Source organism: Pseudorca crassidens, chromosome 1 (genome assembly GCF_039906515.1).
Source record: "Pseudorca crassidens isolate mPseCra1 chromosome 1, mPseCra1.hap1, whole genome shotgun sequence".
NCBI lineage: Eukaryota > Metazoa > Chordata > Mammalia > Artiodactyla > Delphinidae > Pseudorca > Pseudorca crassidens.
In genome coordinates this window covers 131960669-131980818 of record NC_090296.1, presented here as the reverse complement: position 1 = coordinate 131980818, position 20150 = coordinate 131960669, and the positions used below count along the sequence as shown (strand labels likewise).

Sequence of the window (20150 nt, the reverse complement as noted above, 5' to 3'; positions counted from 1 at the left end):
AAAAAACACAAACACATGGAGGCTAAACAATATGTTACTAAGTAACCAAGAGATCACTGAAGAAATCAAAGAGGAAATAAAAAAATACATAGAGACAAATGACAATGAAAAGACAATGATTCAAAACCTATGGGATGCAACAAAAGCAGTTCTAGAGGGAAGTTTATAGCAATAAAATCTTATCTAAAGAAACAAGAAAAATCTCAAACAAGCAATCTAACTTTACACCTAAAGGAACTAGAGAAAGAAGAACAAACAAAATCCAAAGTTGGTAGAAGAAAAGCAATCATAAACATCAGAGCAGAAATAAATGAAATAGAAACAAAGAAAACAATAGCAAAGATCAATAAAACTAAAAGCTGGTTCTTTGAGAAGATAAAGAAAATAGATAAACCTTTAGCCAGACTCATCAAGAAAAAGAGGGAGAGGACGCAAATCAATAAAATTAGAAATGAAAAAGGAGAAGTTACAACAGACAAAGCATCCTGAGAGACTACTACAAGCAACTGTATGCCAATAAAATGGACAGCCAGGAAGAAATGGACAAATTCTTAGAAAGGTATAAGCTTCCAAGACTGAAAGAGGAAGAAACAGAAAATATGAACAGACCAATCAGAAGTAACGAAATTGAGACTGTGATTAAAAATCTTCCAACAAACAAAAGCCCTGGACCAGATAGATTCATAGGTGAATTCTATCAAACATTTAGAGAAGAGCTAACACCCATCCTTCTCAAACTCTTCCAAAAAATTGCAGAGGAAGGAACACTCCCAAACATTCTATGAGGCCACCATCACCCTGATACCAAAACCAGACAAAAATACTATAAAAAAAGAATATTACAGACCAATATCATTGATGAATATAGATGCAAAAATCCTCAACAAAATACTAGAAAACAGAATCCAACAATACATTAAAAGGATCATACACTGATCAAGTGGGATTTATCCCAGGGATGCAAGGATTCTTCAATATACTCAAATCAATCAATGTGGTACACCATAGCAACAAATTGAAGAATAAAAGCCATATGATCATCGCAGTAGATGCAGAAAAAGCTTTTGACAAAATTCAACACCTATTTATGATAAAAACTGTCCAGAAAGTGGGCATAGAGGGAACCTACCTCAACATAATAAAGGTCATATACGACAAACCCAGAGCAAACATTATCCTCAATGGTGAAAAACTGAAAGCATTTCCTCTAAAATCAGGAACAAGATGCGGATGTCCACTGTCGCCACTATTATTCAATATAGTTTTGGAAGTCCTAGCCACGGCAATCAGAGAGGAAAAAGAAATAAAAAGAATCCAAACTGGAAAAGAAGAAGTAAAAATGTCACTGTTTGCAGGTGACATAGTAATATACATAGAAAAACCTAAAGATGCCACCAGAAAACTACTAGAGCTCATCAATGAATTTGGTAAAGTTGCAGGATACAAAGTTAATGCACAGAAGTCTCTTGCATTCCTATACACTAACAATGAAAGATCAGAACAAGAAATTAAGGAAACAATCCCATCTACCATTGCAATGAAAAGAATAAAATACCTAGGAATAAACCTACCTAAGGAAGTAAAAGATCTGTACTCAGAAAATTATAAGACACTGATGAAAGAAATCAAAGATGACACAAACAGATGGAGAGATATACCATGTTCTTGGATTGGAAGAATCAATATTGTGAAAATGACTGTATGACCCAAAGCAATCTACAGATTCAATGCAATCCCTATCAAATTACCCATGGCATTTTTTACAGAACTAGAACAAAATATCTTAAAATTTGTATGGAGACATAGAAGACCCCGAATAGCCAAAGCAATCTTGAGGGAAAAAAACGGAGCTGGAGGAATCAGACTCCCTGACTTCAGACGATACTACAAAGCTACAGTAATCAAGACAATATGGTACTGGCACAAAAACAGAAATATAGATCAGTGGAACAGGATAGAAAGCCCAGAAACAAACCCATACACCTATGGTCAACTAATCTATGACAAAGGAGGCAAGGATATGCAATGGAGAAAAGACAGTGTCTTCAATAAGTGGTGCTGGGAAAACTGGATAGCTACATGTAAAAGGATGAAATTAGAACACTCCCTAACAGCATCCACAAAAATAAACTCAAAATGGATTAAAGACCTAAATGTAAGACCAGACACTATAAAACTCTTAGAGGAAAACATAGGAAGAACACTCTTTGACATAAATCCCAGCAAGATCTTTTTTGACTGACCTCCTAGAATAATGGAAATAAAAACAAAAATAAACAAATTGGACCTAAAGAAACTTAAAAGCTTTTGCACAGCAAAGGAAACTATAGACAAGATGAAAAGAAGACCCTCAGAATGGGAGAAAATATTTGCAAACGAATCAATGGACAAAGGATTAATCTCCAAAATATATATGCAGCTCAAGGTTACAAAAAACAAATAACCCAATCAAAAAATGGGTAGAAGACCTAAATAGACATTTCTCCAAATAAGACATACAGATGGCCAAGAGGCACATGAAAAGCTGCACAACATCACTAATTATTAGAGAAATGCAAATCAAAACTACAATGAGGTATCACCTCACACCAGTTAGAATGGGCATCATCAGAAAAGCTACAAACAACAAATGCTGGAGAGGGTGTGGAGAAAAGGGAACCCTCTTGCACTGTTGGTGGGAATGCAAATTGATATAGCCACTATGGAGAACAGTATGGAGGTTCCTCAAAAAACTAAAAACAGAATTACCATATGACCCAGCAATCCCACTACTGGGCATAAACCCAGAGAAAACCATAATTCAAAATGACACATGCACCCCACTGTTCATTGCAGCAGTATTTACAATAGCCAGGTCATGGAAGCAACCTAAATGCCCATCGACAGATGGATGGTCAAAGAAGATGTGGTACATATATGCAATGGAATATTACTCAGCCATAAAAAGTAATGAAATTGGGTCATTTGTAGAGACATGGATGAACATAGAGACTGTCATACAGAGTGAAGCATGTCAGAAAGAGAAAAACAAATATTGTATATTAACGCATATATGTGGAATCTAGAAAAATGGTACAGATGAACTGGTTTGCAAGGCAGAAATAGAGACCCAGATGTAGAGAACAAACGTATGGACACCAAGGGGGGAAAGCGGGGCGCTGGCGGGGATGGTGATAGTGGGATAAATTGGGAGATTGGGATTGACATATATACACTAATATGTATAAAATAGATAACTAATAAGAGCCTGCTGTATAAAAAATAAATGAATAAAATAAAATTCAAAAAAGAAAAAAAAGAAAGACAAGTAATCTGGTAAGTGGCTATACCCAGAGACTGGGGGTCCACACCAGCAGGGTAAGTAAAGGAAATGGCCAAGGGTCCTAATGCAGTGCAAAATCCTATAAAAGTAAAGCAAAGTCTTGCCCATGCAAAGTCATGCCAACAGAGAGCAACATCATACCATAGCTTGCAAGGGAATATCCAATGAGAACAGTACATTCAGAAAAGGCGGCATCTCAGTGAACTGGGATGGCAGTGCCCTGTACACTCTGGCAAACAGGAGTGAGTGATGACGAAGACAGATGCTGCAAATATTAGGAGGCACTTTACAAAACTGCTTATATTCAACCGTTTTCAACCCCACAGAAACAGGAATTTTATCAGGTTCAACTTCAAAATATGATAAAGACAGAAAATAGTAATATTTTTAAATTAAAACATAATATATAAACTTTAAATATGAAATACAACTACATGAATAAGTTACATATTTTAAGTAGGCATTTGACTAGTCCACCTACACCATTAAAGACTTTTATATCTAAATTGGTCGTAAAATTTTTAAAAAGCCCTGTTCCCTGGGAAAGCATGTACGTGGGGCCTTATTTCTGTGACTACTGGGCACTTGGGGAAGAAGGGGCCATGTGTCCTGCTCTACAGACAGCACCAGCCCTCGTCTTCCCATCTTGACTTGGCTCACTGGCGCCACCTGCTGTGGGAGACAAACCAGGAAGAAGAGCGGGGTGTCCTCATAGTCCTTCCTGGAGAAAGGGTGCATCCAGGGTGGGTCAGGTAGTGGTGGGGTTTCTGGGTCCCCAGGAAACTCTGCACAGGCTAACAGAGAAGGATCTGGGATTATGGTCTCGCTCCCATGGGCCCCCCTGACCATGAGGTCTGCAGACTCTGCCGGCGGGGCAATTAGCCTGGCTGGGTCACTTCCTGCCCAGGAACACCAGGTAGGGTTTCAATGTCTTTTGCAGGTGTTGTTATTATTTATGTGAAATCAGAGCAAGGGCTCAATCCTATAGATCTACTAAAACCAAATGCAAAATTGACAAGGTCTCTGGCTGGAAAGGATCAATGACCATTGTAAAACTCAAGAGTTTGGGGTGACCTCAAAGACTAGTCTCCCCTCTGAAAGTTCTTAGTCTTGTTTAACATGTTCTGTGGTTGGGTGGGGGGAGAGCATTCATGACACCTCCAGACTATGTGGGCGGCATGCTTGTTCTGTCTGTAAGCTCACCTGTAGGATTCCATGACAGTGTGGAACATTCCACAACCATCCCAAGGGGCTGACCTTGGCCACTGAGCTTGATGGGGGTCAGTGTCTTGCCCAAGGTCACAGATTAGTGAGTGGCAGAGGAGCGACAGGACCCCAGCTGCCCCATCCCAAGGACTGAATTCCATCCTCCTGTATGAATTAGAGGTTGAACTGGATGGAGCTTCTATGGGAGGCCACAAATCAAAAAACCAGGTCACTGCCCAGCTCCACCATTTCTTCATCATCTTTCCCAGCCTGAGTCACTGGTTTTTAATTTTTCAGTCTGTAAACAAACCTGCCGCATGAGATCATGGAGGGTGTCTCCAAAGTTCTGCAGAGACTCAAGCGTCTGTCCTCATGGCTTTCCAACACCTCTGAGAGGCAGGGCTGGGCCTGGTGAGATGCTGGGGCTGACCCTCAGCTGCTGTTGGGGCCATGTGAGACCCTGCAAACTCTGCCCCTGGGATTAGGTTTTACAGAATTTTAGCTGCAGTCCTGGGGGCTGCCATTCACACAGCTCTGGGCTGTGAATGGCTTGTGCTCACTTGGAAGAACCTTTGAAAATATCGGGTATTTGCTTAGCCAGCCCCACAGAGGCTGCTTCAGAGCATCAGGTGAGGAGACAGGTTACAGAGTAGCACGTACAGAAACCACCCCATTTTTTCTAATACCTGTGTGCGTGTGTGTGTGTGTGTGTGTGTGTGTGTGTGTACCTATATAAAAGTTTGGAAGACAAACCATTAAAAAAATTTACTGTGCTGTCATCTGTTTTGTAGGACTAGTTTTTCTCTTGTGTCTTCCCAAGCAAGATAGAATTACCTATGTAATTAAAAATAAAAGTGGAAAATTCCACCAATGACCCTTTGGTGCAGCTGCCACCTTCCAGGCCTGCTGCATTTTCATTTGAGCCGAGTTGGTGCCTAGCCTGCCCCTGGCCTAAAATCCATGCATAACTACCCACTCCTTGGCCGGAGTTTCAGCAGGACAGTGCAGTGGCGACAGGACAGGCCTGTCAGTATGCTGCATCCCCCTTTACTAGCCGTGTGACCTCGGGCAAGTTACTTAACCTATACGAGCCCCAGCTTCTTTATTTGTAGCTTGAAGATAATAAAATCTTTTTTGCAGGATGATTTCCAGGATTAGAGACAGCTTAGAGCAGGTGCCTAGCAGGGAGTCTGGGAAGGACAAACGCTGCTACAATTATTAACAACAATAAGCACACGGCCAAGAGCAGAGAGAGCTGGCCGGGGGTCCCTGGAGGCCGGGAAGGCGCCCTGAGTCACCTGGCCTGCTTAGCTCTCCCTGGGCTGCCATGCCGGTCACCAGGCAGGTGTGGACATCCACCTTTGCCAGGAGCACAATTAGAGATTGATTTGGCCCTGAAGACACACGTGATTCCAGAGAGGCTGCAGGGCTGCATCCTCCTTGTAACCTGAGCTCGCTGCATTAAGGGTAGCACAGGCACAGACAATGAATCTCACCTCCGTCGGCCTCCCCTCAGCCTCCACTTTAATTCAACAGTGAGGAGACGGCAGTGTCTCCTGATAGCATCGAATTAGCCCCTAAGCGTTGCTGTGAAGTCATTTTTCAGGCTTTTAAAATCTAAGCAAATAGATGTATTAAAAAACAGATCTGGTCTTCTTTGAAGCACACTGTCACTGTTGGGTAGTTTTTTCAAGCCACTCATGACATTAACATTTAATATGGTTCCCTGAGACTCAGGAAGCCAAGACAAAATGGAGCAGTAATAAATCCGCCAGGAAAGCTCCTTGCCAGATGACCTGGAATAAGTGCAGCCCCCTCTCCAGCAAGTGCCTGCAGCTGCACATCACACACAAGGTCTGGGGACCTGCCACCCATCCCATGGGTGGTGATGATGCTGATGATGGTGGTGATGGTAGTAGTAACAGCAGCAGGGTCCACCTTTTGCCTGCCTCCCGGTGCCGGGCACTGGGCTCACACCTATTCTCATGAGTCCTCATTAATCTTCACACTCACAGCTGCTGTGGCAGGGCTAGGTGCTCAGAACACAGTAGGTGCAGAATACATGTGCACAGACTGCAGGAATAGTGTCTGCGGGGCACAGCACCGCCTGCAGAGAGGCGGAGCGTGAGGCTCAGAGGGTCCACGGTCTTCCCCATGATGTAGCCCCCGGGCCTCCCATCCCGGCTGCTGCCCGGAGGCCTGCACTCCTCTGGAGCCACGCGGTTCTCCAGCAGGGAGGAACCAGGCCTCTGTCACCATGTGGAGGCCCAGCGCTGATGACATGCTCCACCATGGCGTGGACCCCCTCCTCTTCACTTCTCCCAGCTGTAAAATCACGACTATAAATGACACCAGATTCCAAAGGGATGTTTTGAGAATTAGCTAAAGGAAGTTGTAAAAATCTTGAGAAGAGGAAAACGTGACAGGAATATTTAATACACACATGAGCGTTGGCTCCTACAGAGTGGAGGACGGGCAGGGGCTCCCTGCACAGGCTCTGGGGTAAGCAGGAATAGGGTTAGGGTGAAATAATGCAAAGATGAACCCTCACTGCACAGTGTGCCCACCCTACGCTCTCACAGAGCCATCCTCTGAGGGGCCAGCCTGCCTCTGAGGGGCAGCATGGGACAGCCCCACATGACAGTCAGGGGGGCAGGGAACCCCCTACGGGAACTCCATTTTCTGCTCGTGTCTGAAAGGTACTAGGCTGGTAAAATGTCAAAAGCTCCTCAAAAGCATTTTTGACAGATTTCCCGCAAAACTTGGCACGAGCAATGCAAATCTCGGAAGCTGTTGAAACCTCAAATAGTAGGCTTAAACAATGATGAAAATCCCCACCGTCTTTGCTCCAGCCTTGAAACTGTAAATGGTTTCTTAGACACACACACACACACACACACACACACACGCACGCACACCTTCCCCCTTCAACTCATACTTTCTTTCAAACTGTTTTTGAAATCCTCAAATCCTCGAATCCTATCCTCAGCCTTAGCTTTGGGCTCCCCTCAAACTCTCTGAATTCGCAGCCTGCTGACCTACAGGTTCTGGTTGGAACGTTATAGTTAGGGAACCAGAAGGCCCAGGTGACTCCCCGTGACTTGCAAGGGCTGGCTATCCCAAGAGCTCTTATTTCTTGCTTCAGATGGGCGCCAGGAGCACAGAGAAGGCTACAGGAGCTGTCTCACTGCCTCCCCTCGGGCAGGAGCTGCTACCAGTTTCGTAACTTAGCTCTCCCAGCTTATCAGAGACTGTTTGAAAGACCCTCCTCCCCACCCCCCACCCCCCCCACCCCCCCACCCCCCGCTGCAGAAGGATGTTCTACATGCCCAGCAAATACTGCACAACCGTCTCCTGCCCTGAGCCATGCTGTCATCACGCGAGCCCCAGGTCAGGGCACGTGCTGTTTCATGGGGTCCACACCACATTCAAAGAACTCATCTCCTGTGACACAAATATTTTACAGGCCTGTGTAAGAAATGCAATTCTGATCAGAGATAAGAGACCTGTGACTGTACTGGATGATGATGGTGAAGAAAATGATGATAAAAATGAGCACCTATGCCAAGCACTGCACTAAGTGCTTTACATGGATGCCCTAGGAGGTAGGTACCCCTAAACTCATCTGACAGAGGATGATGCTGGTTCAAGGTTAGATGAGGTCACTGCAGAACAGGGACGTGCACCTGTGTTGTCCTGACCATGTGCCCTGCTCTGAGGTCACTGATAGCGTGTGTTGAAACCAAAGTGTTCCTTAGGGATGACAGCTTCTCTGATTCAATGGTCATGTCTAGGCAGTGGTTAAAACTTAGACTGGCATGTGGGGGAGGCATCCCCACTCTCTGATCTCTCATTCCACACTAAGGCAGCTGATTTGAGGAAGGACACTAGGTGAATGGAGGGGCAGCAGGGAAATGGAGGGGGCAAAGGCATTGGCCTTTAGACTGCAGCTGACCCTTGAACAACTCGGGGGTTATTCTAAGTGTAATGTACAGTCGGTCCTACGTATCCCCAGTTCCTCTGCAACTGAGGATGCAACCCCGGACCACGTACACTGTAGAATTTACTATTGAAAAATACCCACGTATAAGTGGACCCATGCAGTTTAAACCTACGTTGTACAAGGGTCAACTGCATTCAGTTCACTCCCATGCAGGCACCTCTCCTGGCAATTTCTGGGGACCCACTGCTCTACAACCAGTTCATTTCTCTCATCTGAGCAGGTGTGGGCCCTGGACTTTAACTCCATGACCCAGTGGCAGGCTCTGTTCACCCACACAAAATGCTCCAGACCAAGGGGGTATCTGCCCCCTCTCCCTCCTGCCCTACCCAGAAAAGTACTTAAGTTTGATGACCCTCCTTTCACTGCGGCTTACACTCCCAAGAGTAGTACGGAATGGAGGATTTGCTGATCCCTATCTGCATGCAGAGTGCTGACTGCCTGTGTTGTATGGTTTCACAGTCTCAGAAAAGGGCCCTGATGTCCCCAGTGTCTCTTATGTTTGCTCCTGGATGCTCAAGTTTCTTTTATTAAGGACTCAACTTTTTATTTCACAAAGAAGGGGAGACAACATGCATGATCTCCTATAGAGACAACAGATTTATACCACAGTGTAAATGATTAATACAAAGCCCTTGGGAGAGAAGGTTTTGATTGGTGGGCTGGAGAGAGAGTAGATAAATACTTGACTTTACAACAAGCTTATGCCTATGATGGTTAGACCTGAGGCATATAACAGTTCATCTACTTCCCATTTCAAATTAGAAACCTAAGCCTCTGACATTATTATGTACCTGAAGGAAAGGTGGATTAAGAGCCAAAAGGCAGGGACCAGACTCCTAGCCCTTCCATTTACTAGTTGTGTGACCTCAAGAAAAAAGTCACGTTGCCACTCTGAGCCTCAGTTTCTTCACCTGTAAAATGGGGATAGGGTCAAATGGGAGAATGTGAGTGAAAGTGTTTTATAAATTCTAAAGCACTGGTGAATGTCAGGGCCACTGTCACTGATCCCAACAGAAGTAGCATCACTCTCCACCAGCACCCTTGTTCGGGGCTGCCCCTGGCAGGGGCTGCATTTGTACCTGCCCAGTGGGACTTAGCGTGGCCTGGTGTCTGCAGCTGGCTCCACCTGTCTGTATCTAGGCTGGGTCATTGTCCACTCTTGTACCCTCAGTGCTCAGCACAGGTTGGCACAGAACAGGAGCTCAGGAAATGCTGATTGAATCACAGTGACTTGGTTGCAGGCCCACAGCAAGTGGGAGCCCCAGCCGGGCTGGCTGCCCAGCCTTGCAGGGTTGGGGGGAGGGGTCAATCCCCACCAAAGCAAGTGTAGGCTTCAGAAGTGGTGCTGGGGCTGAAAGCTTTCTGGAACAAGCCCCCGTAGTGACACAAAGTCTGTTCATTTCTGAGGCCATGGAACTTGAGCCCCCATCTCTGCCCACAACACAAGAAGGCAGCTAACAGCAGTCCTGGGAATGCACCGACACAGCCATGTTTGAATGGGAGGCTCTCCCTGGCTTCTTCCTAGGGCTCTGCAGCTACAGGTACGTGCATGCTTATGGCTTCATTTGATCTCCTAAGGCCTCTGGGAAGTGCTGGGGCTCAGGTATGAGGGGCACATCTGGGGCTTGACTGAGGCCTCACAAGTGAGGTCAGTCCCCTTCCAGGGGACCTCCACGGGCACCAGGAAGTCAATGGCCACTTTTGATCTTTTCTGTAAAAGGGAACGCCATACTCTTAACACAGAGAGCCAATGGTTTTCTTTAAAAACACTGTCTATTATAATCCCTCCAGAATAATTTGCTTCTAATTAGAAACATCCCATCACTTCAGTGGTGATTAATGCCTCTGGTCTTGAAACTGAAACATCTCAACTTCTGATTAAAAGACACGCTGTCCTAGAATGAAATGTGATTTCCTCCTCTCCCAGTTTCAGTGACACCTCCCTCCCCACCCCACCCCCAGGTTGAATACATGGGCCCAGCATTTAGTGGGAGAAAACAATGATTTGCACAGATCTGGAACTAGCTAATATCCCAGGAGGGCAGGCAGCTGCATGGCAGTTTCCAAACAGAGCAGAGCAGTAATACTGCCCTCAGCAGGGTTGGGAATGTGAAGTCGGCCTCTCGGATGGGATCCTGGTTAGGGTTTGGCCATTTGCCGAGGCTGGGGGAGGGAGAAGGGGCTCCAAATCCCCTCCAAGCCTGCCCTGCCTCAGCAAGGTAAATGATTACTGCAGCAAGTACAGGAAGGGCTGGATGCCAGACCCCTCCCGAGGGATGCTTGGTCCTTCTCACTTCAGGAAGTGCAGGACAGCACCTGTGTTGCATGTCTCTGGGCTGGCCTGTCCATCATCTCCCTGGAGATAGGCTTATCTTTCTCAACAGCACCTTAGGGCCAAGTGATAGGAGATTGCTTGGAAGGAAGATGTCAAAGTGTCCAGATACACTGGAAATCTGACAGTGTTCAGACTTCTTTCTACTTTCCTTTTGGGCAACTTGTTTGCTACCTTCAAAGTCTGGCATGTGGGAGGTTTGGATGCTGGTTACAGGAGCGTCATCCACGATGATTGGTTTAAAACTGCACTGACCCCAACTGTGTGACAAGGGCACAGCAAAAATAACACATCCATCAGAAAGCAAATCCAGTCTGAACAAGTGAAAATGTCAGGGGAAGATCCATCCCCTGGAATCCATCTGTCGGCCTGGTCACGCAGTGAGTGAGGATAAGGGCCCCATGGGACCGGTATCCGTCCCAATTCTCCAGAGCAGGCACAGGGAAAAGCAACGGACAGGTTTCTACTGCTGTGCTGGGGTCGGGGTGGGGGGCGTGCCAGCCTACCCAGTGATGGCGGCTGAAGAAGGCAGTGGCAGTGGGGTGAACAGCTGGCGTAGGGTCTCTTGGTTCAGTTCTATGCGGTCCCCACCACCGCCAACCCTTGTTTCCAGTGCGTGCACACGTGCACACACATATATACACACACGCCGACTTCCAGGTCAGTGTCCCTGCAGTTCTCAGCCGGGAAGAACTAGTCTGCCCTGGGCCCTGGCTCTGGCCAGACCTGCTTGGGGGGGAGCAGCTGGCACCAGTCCAGGCCCAGTGCTCGTCCCAAAGGCTGGATGCACACTGATTGGATGCCAACCCCTGACAACAGCCCAAATCTGTACATGCCCTTGATCTTTCTTGTTCTTACTTCCAGGGATAGCTGATCAAGCTGGCTGTGGCAAAAGCAGGCACTGCGGCCTTCCAAAGCCCTACTGTCCTGAAGGCCAGGAGGTATTATTCTCTTCGGCTGGCTAGGAGGAGGAAGGCCAGCTAAAGTCTCTATTTTCCTGGAAGCCATGCCCGATGGGCTGTGGTGGGGGGAGTTTGCCAGAATGTGTGCCCACATTCTCGGCTGAGGAGGGGGCCAAGTGCTGCATCGAACTCCTCAGGCACTATTCACATCCTTCCTTGGATGTTCTGCTGCTCCCAGGACCAGGAAGTACAAGGCACTTAGGAAAATAAAAGTGTCCACCTGGTCCTCAAAACCAGAACGATTAGGCTGGAGAAACCCAGGTAACGCCCATCTGCAGGGCACCAGCCCATTACGGCGACTCTGGAGCCCTCACTCACTCTGTGTCCACCATGTGGACGGAGCTCTGAATTGGGGTTCAGAAGTTGGACTCTGTCAGAGAGGAGCGGCCAAGTCACTTAACCTCTCTGAACCTCTCCTCCCTCTTCTGTAAAATGGGGATAAGCACCCTCAAAGGAGAGGGCTGGTGCCGGGCCACACAGGGGTCACTGCAAAGAGAAACCAATGCTGGGGCCCCAGACCCCCCATGGGTCTGTGCAGCCCAGGCCTGAGCTGACCCCTCTCCCTCACCTCTGCTCCCTGCCCAGGGACACCTGTGGCCACGGGAGTCACCCTTTACTAGTACAGGCTGTATTTAGGGTGTGACCACAAAGACCCCTCAACTATAATGACAGCTTTATTTTAATTCACACCTGCGCATATGGAATCCAGGCAACATTATTCTGCCTGGCCAGGCAGGTAAATTAAAGCATAAAGTGGCTGAAGGAGTCAGGGGAGCTGGAGGACCACAGTCTGCGGAGATGCACCCGCCCCTGCCAGGCCACAGGTCACAAAGGCCACGTGTGGATATAGGCCATGTTGCCAGATTTCTGTAGAAAGTTCCAAATCCAGATTTTCAGGTGAAATTTTCCCATTTTTAAATGTTAGCAATAAATTCCAAACTGTTTAAGATATTGCACAGGCCACACAAAGCCAGTGGCTCTCAGGCTGCCAGTGTGCAGCCTTCGAGCACAGATATCAAGAGAAACAAACGGGGAGCTTCCAGTTGCTGAGACCAAAGGGAAACACACTCTAGGCTCTCGTTGGAAGTTTTCATCAGAAAATCAGACATCAGAAATTTTACAGTGTTTGGGAAAAGGCTCTAGAAGACCCACTGGATGGTTCTCAGGGGTGACAATGGTATCTATCTCAGGTATGGGTCAAATATATCAGGTGAATGAATAAAGCAAGGGTTAAACAGCAGAGAACAAATGCTGTTTACTTAAATTCTGTTTAACTCTCCTGCCCCAAGGCTCTGGGAGATGCTGTCCTCAGTCCTCACCCCAAGGGCCCTTTCTCCTCCTGCATCCTCCAGGCCCTTGACCAAGGGTCCTGGAAACAATGAAGTGCTATTTGCCCATAGCCCCCTCTGCATCTGCCTGAGGACAGACTCCTACCACTGAGTCTCTCTCAATGGCAGGTGGCCAAGCCCACTGCAGGATGCACACGGGTCCCAGACTGGCACCCATTGCACCCCTTCCTGCTTTGGGGGCACTCAGTGCCCTTCTGAAGGCACACCATGTGGGGTCACCAGCAGGTGCAGAGTTGGGAGAGAAAGTGAATTCACCTGGTGAGACTGGGACCACCTTGTTAACTTGGGGCCCACGGTGAGAGAGCTGAGTTCCTTCCTCTTGAGTCGCAAATGCTGCCCAGGGCAGGATGGAAGCGCACACACCACACTCACCTTGGACCAGCCCCCTGTTCTCCACTCATAGCAGCCGGAGTAGTCCTCACAGGGCTCCTCGGCTCTTGGCCTCGTGGATGCGTCGCATTTTCCTTGCGAGTTGGTGCATGTCACAGTTCGTTTCTTTGTCCCTTTACCACAGCTGGCAGAACACTGCAAGATACCATTCCAGAGACTGAATCCAGTCCAATCTGGTCAAGTCCATCAACACCTGAACATCTGTTAAGTACCTACCATGTACCAGACCCAGTGCTGAGGATGCAAGGATGGGGATGCTACGTTTCAGACCTCAGAAAGCTCCTGGTCTTTTAGAGTCTTATGCACATGTTCCGAGCTGGCTCCTCCCAGCTGGCCTCTAGGTACCCATGCTGAGCCAGCCTGGGGCAAAGGGGGTGGGGGTGGGGGGCGTGCCAGCCTACCCAGTGATGGCGGCTGAAGAAGGCAGTGGCAGTGAGGTGAACAGCTGGCGTAGGGTCTCTCGGTTCAGTTCTATGCAGTCCCCACCACCGCCAACCCTTTTCAGGGGGGAAAAGGAGGAGATGGAAAGCAAAGACACAGGTGACTCTGACATAAGGCGGTTGGCAAGCCCTGCAGAGAGCTCTAGCGATGGTTTTAATGTCAATGCCAAGAATGGTAACAGGGCAATGTTCCCTGTGCTATTTTTCTTCCTGGGAAACATAGCAAGAGATGGTGTGGGGAGGGGACCTGAATAGTGTCTGAGGGGTGACAAATGATGCGTGAGCCCTGAGAGTTCAAGATTCCCACGACATCAGGCAGCACGATCCACAGAAACAGTGACAAGAGGTGGAGGGGTGACAAGGCATAAACATGGCAGACTTGGGGGTGGGTCTGGAGCCTGTTCCTGGTGTGTTCCCAGCCTACCCGCTGGGCTTGGGGAGGGAAGGTGGCTGGCTCGCAAGAGTGAGTGCTGAGTGCTTACCCACTTCAAAACAAAGCACAAGGAAGAGTGGACCCTTGACCTTGGGAGAACATGACTGACTTGACCAGCAAGCAGAGGTGACATGGCCTGGGAACCTGGGGAGCCCACACTTTGATTTGTTGTGTGCGGAAGCCTAGTCCCTACCATGGAAGCAAATACGTAGCTCGCAGAGATGGTGGGCTGAAGGCTGGATTCCACCAAATGCACTGACATGATGAGACCCACTCTGCCTGAGGAAATTCTGAGGGGGATTTCCTCCCAGCAGCTGGGTCCCAGAGATACCATGGGGGGTGCCCAACAGCCGTAGTAGCACAAATGGAGCCCCAGCAACTCTAACTTCTGTTTTTACACTTGCTTGATTTACCAAAAATATGGGAGGCTACAGCAGTGATTTTTCTTGAGCTACAACAAACTTGACTTTTAAAAAGTTCCACTATGTCCACTGAAAAAATGCACATAAAGGACAAATATCATTCTTTATATTTGTTATTAACATTTACCTCAAAATGCTATCTAGCTTTATTTTTCCTATGAATTCAACCTAGCTCTTCATCTGCTGGTCCTGTTCTTATTTATTTATTTATTTATTTGAGACTAATTTAGACTAGTTTGTTTTAGAGAAATACACATGCTTCACAGGCAGTTGTGGTATAACCTGGGGGGAATTTGGAGAGCTCATGTATTTGATCTTCTGTGTGGGTTTTAAAGGGACTTCCTTGGTGCTCCACTGGTTAAGAATCTGCCTTCCAATGCAGAGGACGTGGGTTCAATCCCTGGTCGGGGAACTAAGATCCCACATGCTGTGGAGCAACTAAGCCCGCGCGCCTCAACTAGAGAGCCTACGTGCCGCAAACTATAGAGCCCACGTGCTCTGGAGCCTGCGCACCACAACTACAGAGCCCACATGCCGCAAGTACTGAGCCTGCACACTCTGGAGCCCACATGCCACAACCAGAGAGAAGCCTGTGCGCTTCAACGAAGAGCCTGCACTCTGCAACAAAAGATCCCGCATGCTGCAATGAAGATCCTGCATGCTGCAACTAAGACCTGATGCAGCCAAAAATACATAAATAAAATATATTTTTTTAATTAAAAAAAAATAAAACAAAGGGACCTGGAATGCAAGGAGTCAGTCCCTGGCAGGCTTTACCCACAGGGCCTCCCAGGGCAGAATGGGTGGGGCCTGGAGGGCTGCTGCAGGAACCCCTGGGTTACTGCATTGAAGGCCCATCTTTCTGCTTCTCTATGTGGCAATGCTTTCTGACCATTTCATCAGCTCCACGCTCACCGTCTGCCTCACGGGCTCCTCCCTGGCAACAGCACCCATACCACTGGTTCCTTATGCAACTAGGGGCCTACTCACCACTTCTGCCTGAGTTTCTGCTTGGTTTCTCTCTACTCTGTGTTCCTTGCCTCTTCCCTTGAATTTTAAACCGTCAATATCCAGCCTGTTTCTTGACCAAACCCTGGGCTGGCCCCTTTTGACCAGAAGCCTATTGGTTGGAAGCCTTCAGGAAGGGCAGTGCTGCAGGCTGGGGTCACCTTGGAAGGGACCTAGGAGGGTCATGTTCTGCTTCTCTCTTGGCTTCTGATCCAGGGATGGGAACAAGAAGTCGAGGACAGGAGAGAGCTGCTACCTTTTGCTTCCTTCTCAATATTTTTTTCCTCATTCTAATGAAGTTGGGAAGAAGTTGGGGAGTAGTGGTGACAGTGATCAACACTGCTGGCTGAATACAGGCAAGCCCATCAATAAAAACGCACCCACGAGAAATTTAAACCTATTCGTTTCCAGAAGAAGAAATGTTAGAGGGGCTTCTGTACTTGGAAAAGTGGAAGGAATACCAGTTTTGTGAGCATCTCATGGAGGAAAGATTTGATTCTGAGTCAGATGTTTAGAAAAAAGCATTTTGCTTGAGCCTGAGCTGAGCCAGAATTAGACTGATTGGTGTGGATACTATTTCAGGATTAGGATTAGGCAACACATAGATATAGGAATAGGGATGGAGATATTTCTTTAAATCTTGCTCCAATTGTCTCACACTTTCCAAAATGGTGCTCTTCAATACTATAATGATAGTTGATTATGTCAGCCTCGTTTATTTTGTTAAGGAGGCATTTTTCCCCCATAAGAGACCTATAAATGGAAAATTTATGGTTTTGATCTGATAAAGCATAAATCTTGTTTGGATCAAGAACCAGGTGATCAAGGCTCATGGAAAGAGAGAGAGACTGCACACCTGCCCCTAACCTTCTAGCAGGCATCCCCCTCCCCAAAAGTCCATTGAATGTTAAACTTATGAACCTAGGTACATGTAAAGAAAAAAAATTTTTTAATGTTAAAACTCTGTCCTTTTCCTAAAATATCTTAAAGGATAGGCAAAAAACGCCCGTCTTTAAATGGGTACACGTCAAGATCTGCCTAAAACGTAAACTCAGTTTTAGAACAGCCAAGGGCAGACTTTTCGTTCATTAAAAATGGGCTGAATACTTTCTTATTCAAAATAATTCCAACTGCTTGGCAATAAGAAGGAACTTTAAAAATATTTTCCACACTGAAGAGTGTCTTGGATTTAGCCTTTCTGACTTTCCTAGAACACGTTTGATGGAGGACCTGAGGGAAGCTTGCCCTTTATTCAGCTATTTTTTTTGTTTCATAGCCAAACAATCAAAATCATTAAATGCAAACTCAATGCCAAGCCTTGAAGGATGATATTACTGAAGATAAAATATTTCTAGGATCAATCTTCAAAGTTAAAAATTAAGGCTTAATTGACCTCCTTCCAAAATGTGTTATGGCATGAGATTTGTAACCGGCTCACACACTAAACGCTGTCCCTCCCAACATCCTCCTGCCTCTTGCAAAGGCAGCTCCACAAAGACTGCCATGGAAATGCAGGGAAGCCTTTGAAACCACGTTCTCAACCTGACCACCCTACAGTTCCAAAGTGCACAAAAGAGATTAAAAGGTGTCTATTTGTCTACCTGCCTACCTACCTATCTCCTATGTATCTATCCATCCACCCACCCACCCATCCATCCATCTATATTTACATGAGAATTTTCACAGGAAATGGGACCAAACAGTACTGTGATATACATTATCAAAAAAACACACTATCCATGTTATTTTGGCCACGTTGATATCTCTCATGGAATTTGAGAATATGTGACTTAGAACATGGCTTTGAGCTCCTCTGGGGTCTGGCTAGGACTGTGATATGTGGGGGTTTGTCAAAAACAGCAGGGAGGGAAAGGAACCATTTTGGGGTTGCTACAAACAAGGCCCCGAGGCCCTGGTGGTGGTTTCAGCACTGGCAGCAGCCCAGGCACCCACCTGTGACCACTCTGACGCCTCCCAGATGGACAGGCAGTCCTGGCCTTCGCAGCTCTGCACTGCCGATGGCCGGGGCACTGGGCAGTAGAGGGGCCGAGTGGCGACGTGTGTGCCATTCTGCAGCTGGTACATGCAGGTCACTTCCCGGTGCTGGATGCCCTTCTCACAGGTCGCTGAGCAGGGGCTCCACGGGCCTGCCACCCACCTACCCGGAAAGAGTGAGAGAACAGTGAGAGAACAAAGGGCCTTCCAGACAGATGGTGGAATTGTGGGCCTGCTGTGGGAGGGAAAAAGACAGACTCAGCTTTGTAGTCGGCTTTGGAAATAATTCTGGAATATCAGAGCAGAATATCAGAGCTATCTGAGTAGAGTGGTTCAGTGGCCTACTCAGTACAGAAATCTTTCTGCAACTGCCCGCATCCCCCGCCCCCGCCCCACGCCACAACGGCAGACTGAGTTATTGTCCCTATGTCCCCCTCTTGCTGTCTTGTGCCATCTTTGTTCAGTGGGGTGAGTGGATACGAAGCTGGCCACATCACAGCAGAAGCTTTGAGTTACTATGTGGTTTGTCTCTCACTCTTCATGTCCTCTGCCATGAGAACAGCAGGTCCAATACAGGGGCTTCCTGACTGCTGGGCTCTGCAATAGCATGATGCTGTTGTGCCCCACAGAGATATTGGGGTTGTTTGTCACTGCAGCAAAAGCTGACTGGCACAGCCCTCGACAAAGGACACCCCAGTCCCAGCTTAAACACACCAGGACTCCCTGCTTTCCAAAGGGTGGCGGGCCCTCCGAAGTGGGGACTGTCATTCTTGAGGAGGCAACCTGGGGGCCGTGGGAAGACTAGGCTGCTGAGGCCATCAGCTGAAAGTGCTCAACTAAGACTTTGTCTACCTGACTAATATTTCAATGATCCCAATTCTCTGTTGGCCTTAGGGTGCTGGAAAGGGGCTAGGCAGTTTGGGAGTGATGATTTCTCAGGACACAAACAGGGCTTTGAACGCCCTTTTAAAGACTCTCTGTGCTCTGGTTCCTGGACGAGCCTCAAATATTCCCAGCTCCCAGGAGCTCACTACTTAACAAAGCAGTTCCATCTGGATGGTCAGCCCTGATAACCACTCAGTTCTCACATTAGTCAGACTCGTCCTAAATCCCACTTGAAACCAAATCTAATGAGGCCATCCCACTGTTTGCAAACATCTAGGTTCTGATGATGAGGCAGTGAATGAAACAAAGCCCTGCCCTCTGAGTCTTCCTATTCTAATGGGGACAAACAGTAAACGGATGAACAATGTACAACAGAATACAACATAATGTAATAGAGTGTATATAACATATATGCAGAGAGAATATGCAACACCATAGTAAGTGCTTTAGAGAAAAGTAATACAGCACAGGGCAGATCAGCGAGGAGATGAGGGAGGTTGGTACTATTTTATTCAAGGTGTCAGGGATGGCCTGGCATTTGGGCAGCAACTGGAAGGAAGTGAGGCATGAGCCCTGTGCTCTGTGGGAGAAGACTTGCAGGCAGAGGGCATAGCAGGTGCAAAGGCCCTGGTGGAGGGGTGTGCTGGCAGGGCCGAGGGGCAGCCGGGAGTCCAGTGTGGCTGGGGGAGGGGGTGAGCAGGAGAGGGAGGGGCATGAGAGGGAGCAGGGGGAGATTACACAGGGCCTGGCTGGCTGCTGTGGCTCTTGCTTGAATGAGATGCAGTCCTGGAGGGTTTGGAGAAAGGAAGACACGCCTTCCAGGGCCACCCTGACTCTGTGTGGCTACCAGCCTACAATGGGTAGGGGTGGCAACAGGGAGAGTGGGGAGGAGGCTACTGCAATGGTCCAGGTGGGAGATAAGGGTGGCTTGAACCAGCTGGGGGTAGTGGAGGTGTTGGACTAATTGTTGAGAAGATGGGGCTACCCAGGCCCCTCCCTTCATCCCGACATGGTTTCTCCTTGTCCATTAGGGCAAGCTCAGGCCACCTCATCTAGAGCTCATCTCCAGTCCCCTTGGCAGAGCTCATCACTCTGCCCTTCATGGCCCAGGGACTAATGCTAGTGAAGCTCCTCTTGTCAGACCCCTTGCTCATGCTGCATGGGATGGAAACACAGTGCTGGCCTCGGGATATGAGGACAAGTAACATACTGCCTGCAAATTGCTTATGGCAGCACCTGGCACACATAAGCCCTATAACATAACTAGTACTGTCATTATTTTGTGTTTCCTTGGTGGGAAATGGAGACTTCCCACATGCATGCAGCCTTGCTCCCATTTCAGTACCTGACAACTGCTTAAACATCACCGAAAGAATCAAACCAACTTCTACCCATTTTGTTCC

At 47.6% G+C, this 20150-nt stretch overlaps 1 protein-coding gene across 6 annotated transcripts in view; it reads right to left on the bottom strand.

Moving 5' to 3' along the window:
• Nucleotides 1-20150, bottom strand: part of ADAMTS17 (ADAM metallopeptidase with thrombospondin type 1 motif 17) — a 361254-nt gene that overhangs the window by 20786 nt on the left and 320318 nt on the right. For all 6 annotated transcript variants that reach the window (XM_067755884.1, XM_067755885.1, XM_067755887.1 and 3 more), the window contains 2 exons: nt 17821-18025; nt 13547-13699 (listed from right to left, as the gene is read on the bottom strand). In XM_067755884.1, the coding sequence (XP_067611985.1) occupies nt 13547-13699; nt 17821-18025 (358 nt within the window). The remainder of the gene's footprint in view (nt 1-13546; nt 13700-17820; nt 18026-20150) is intronic.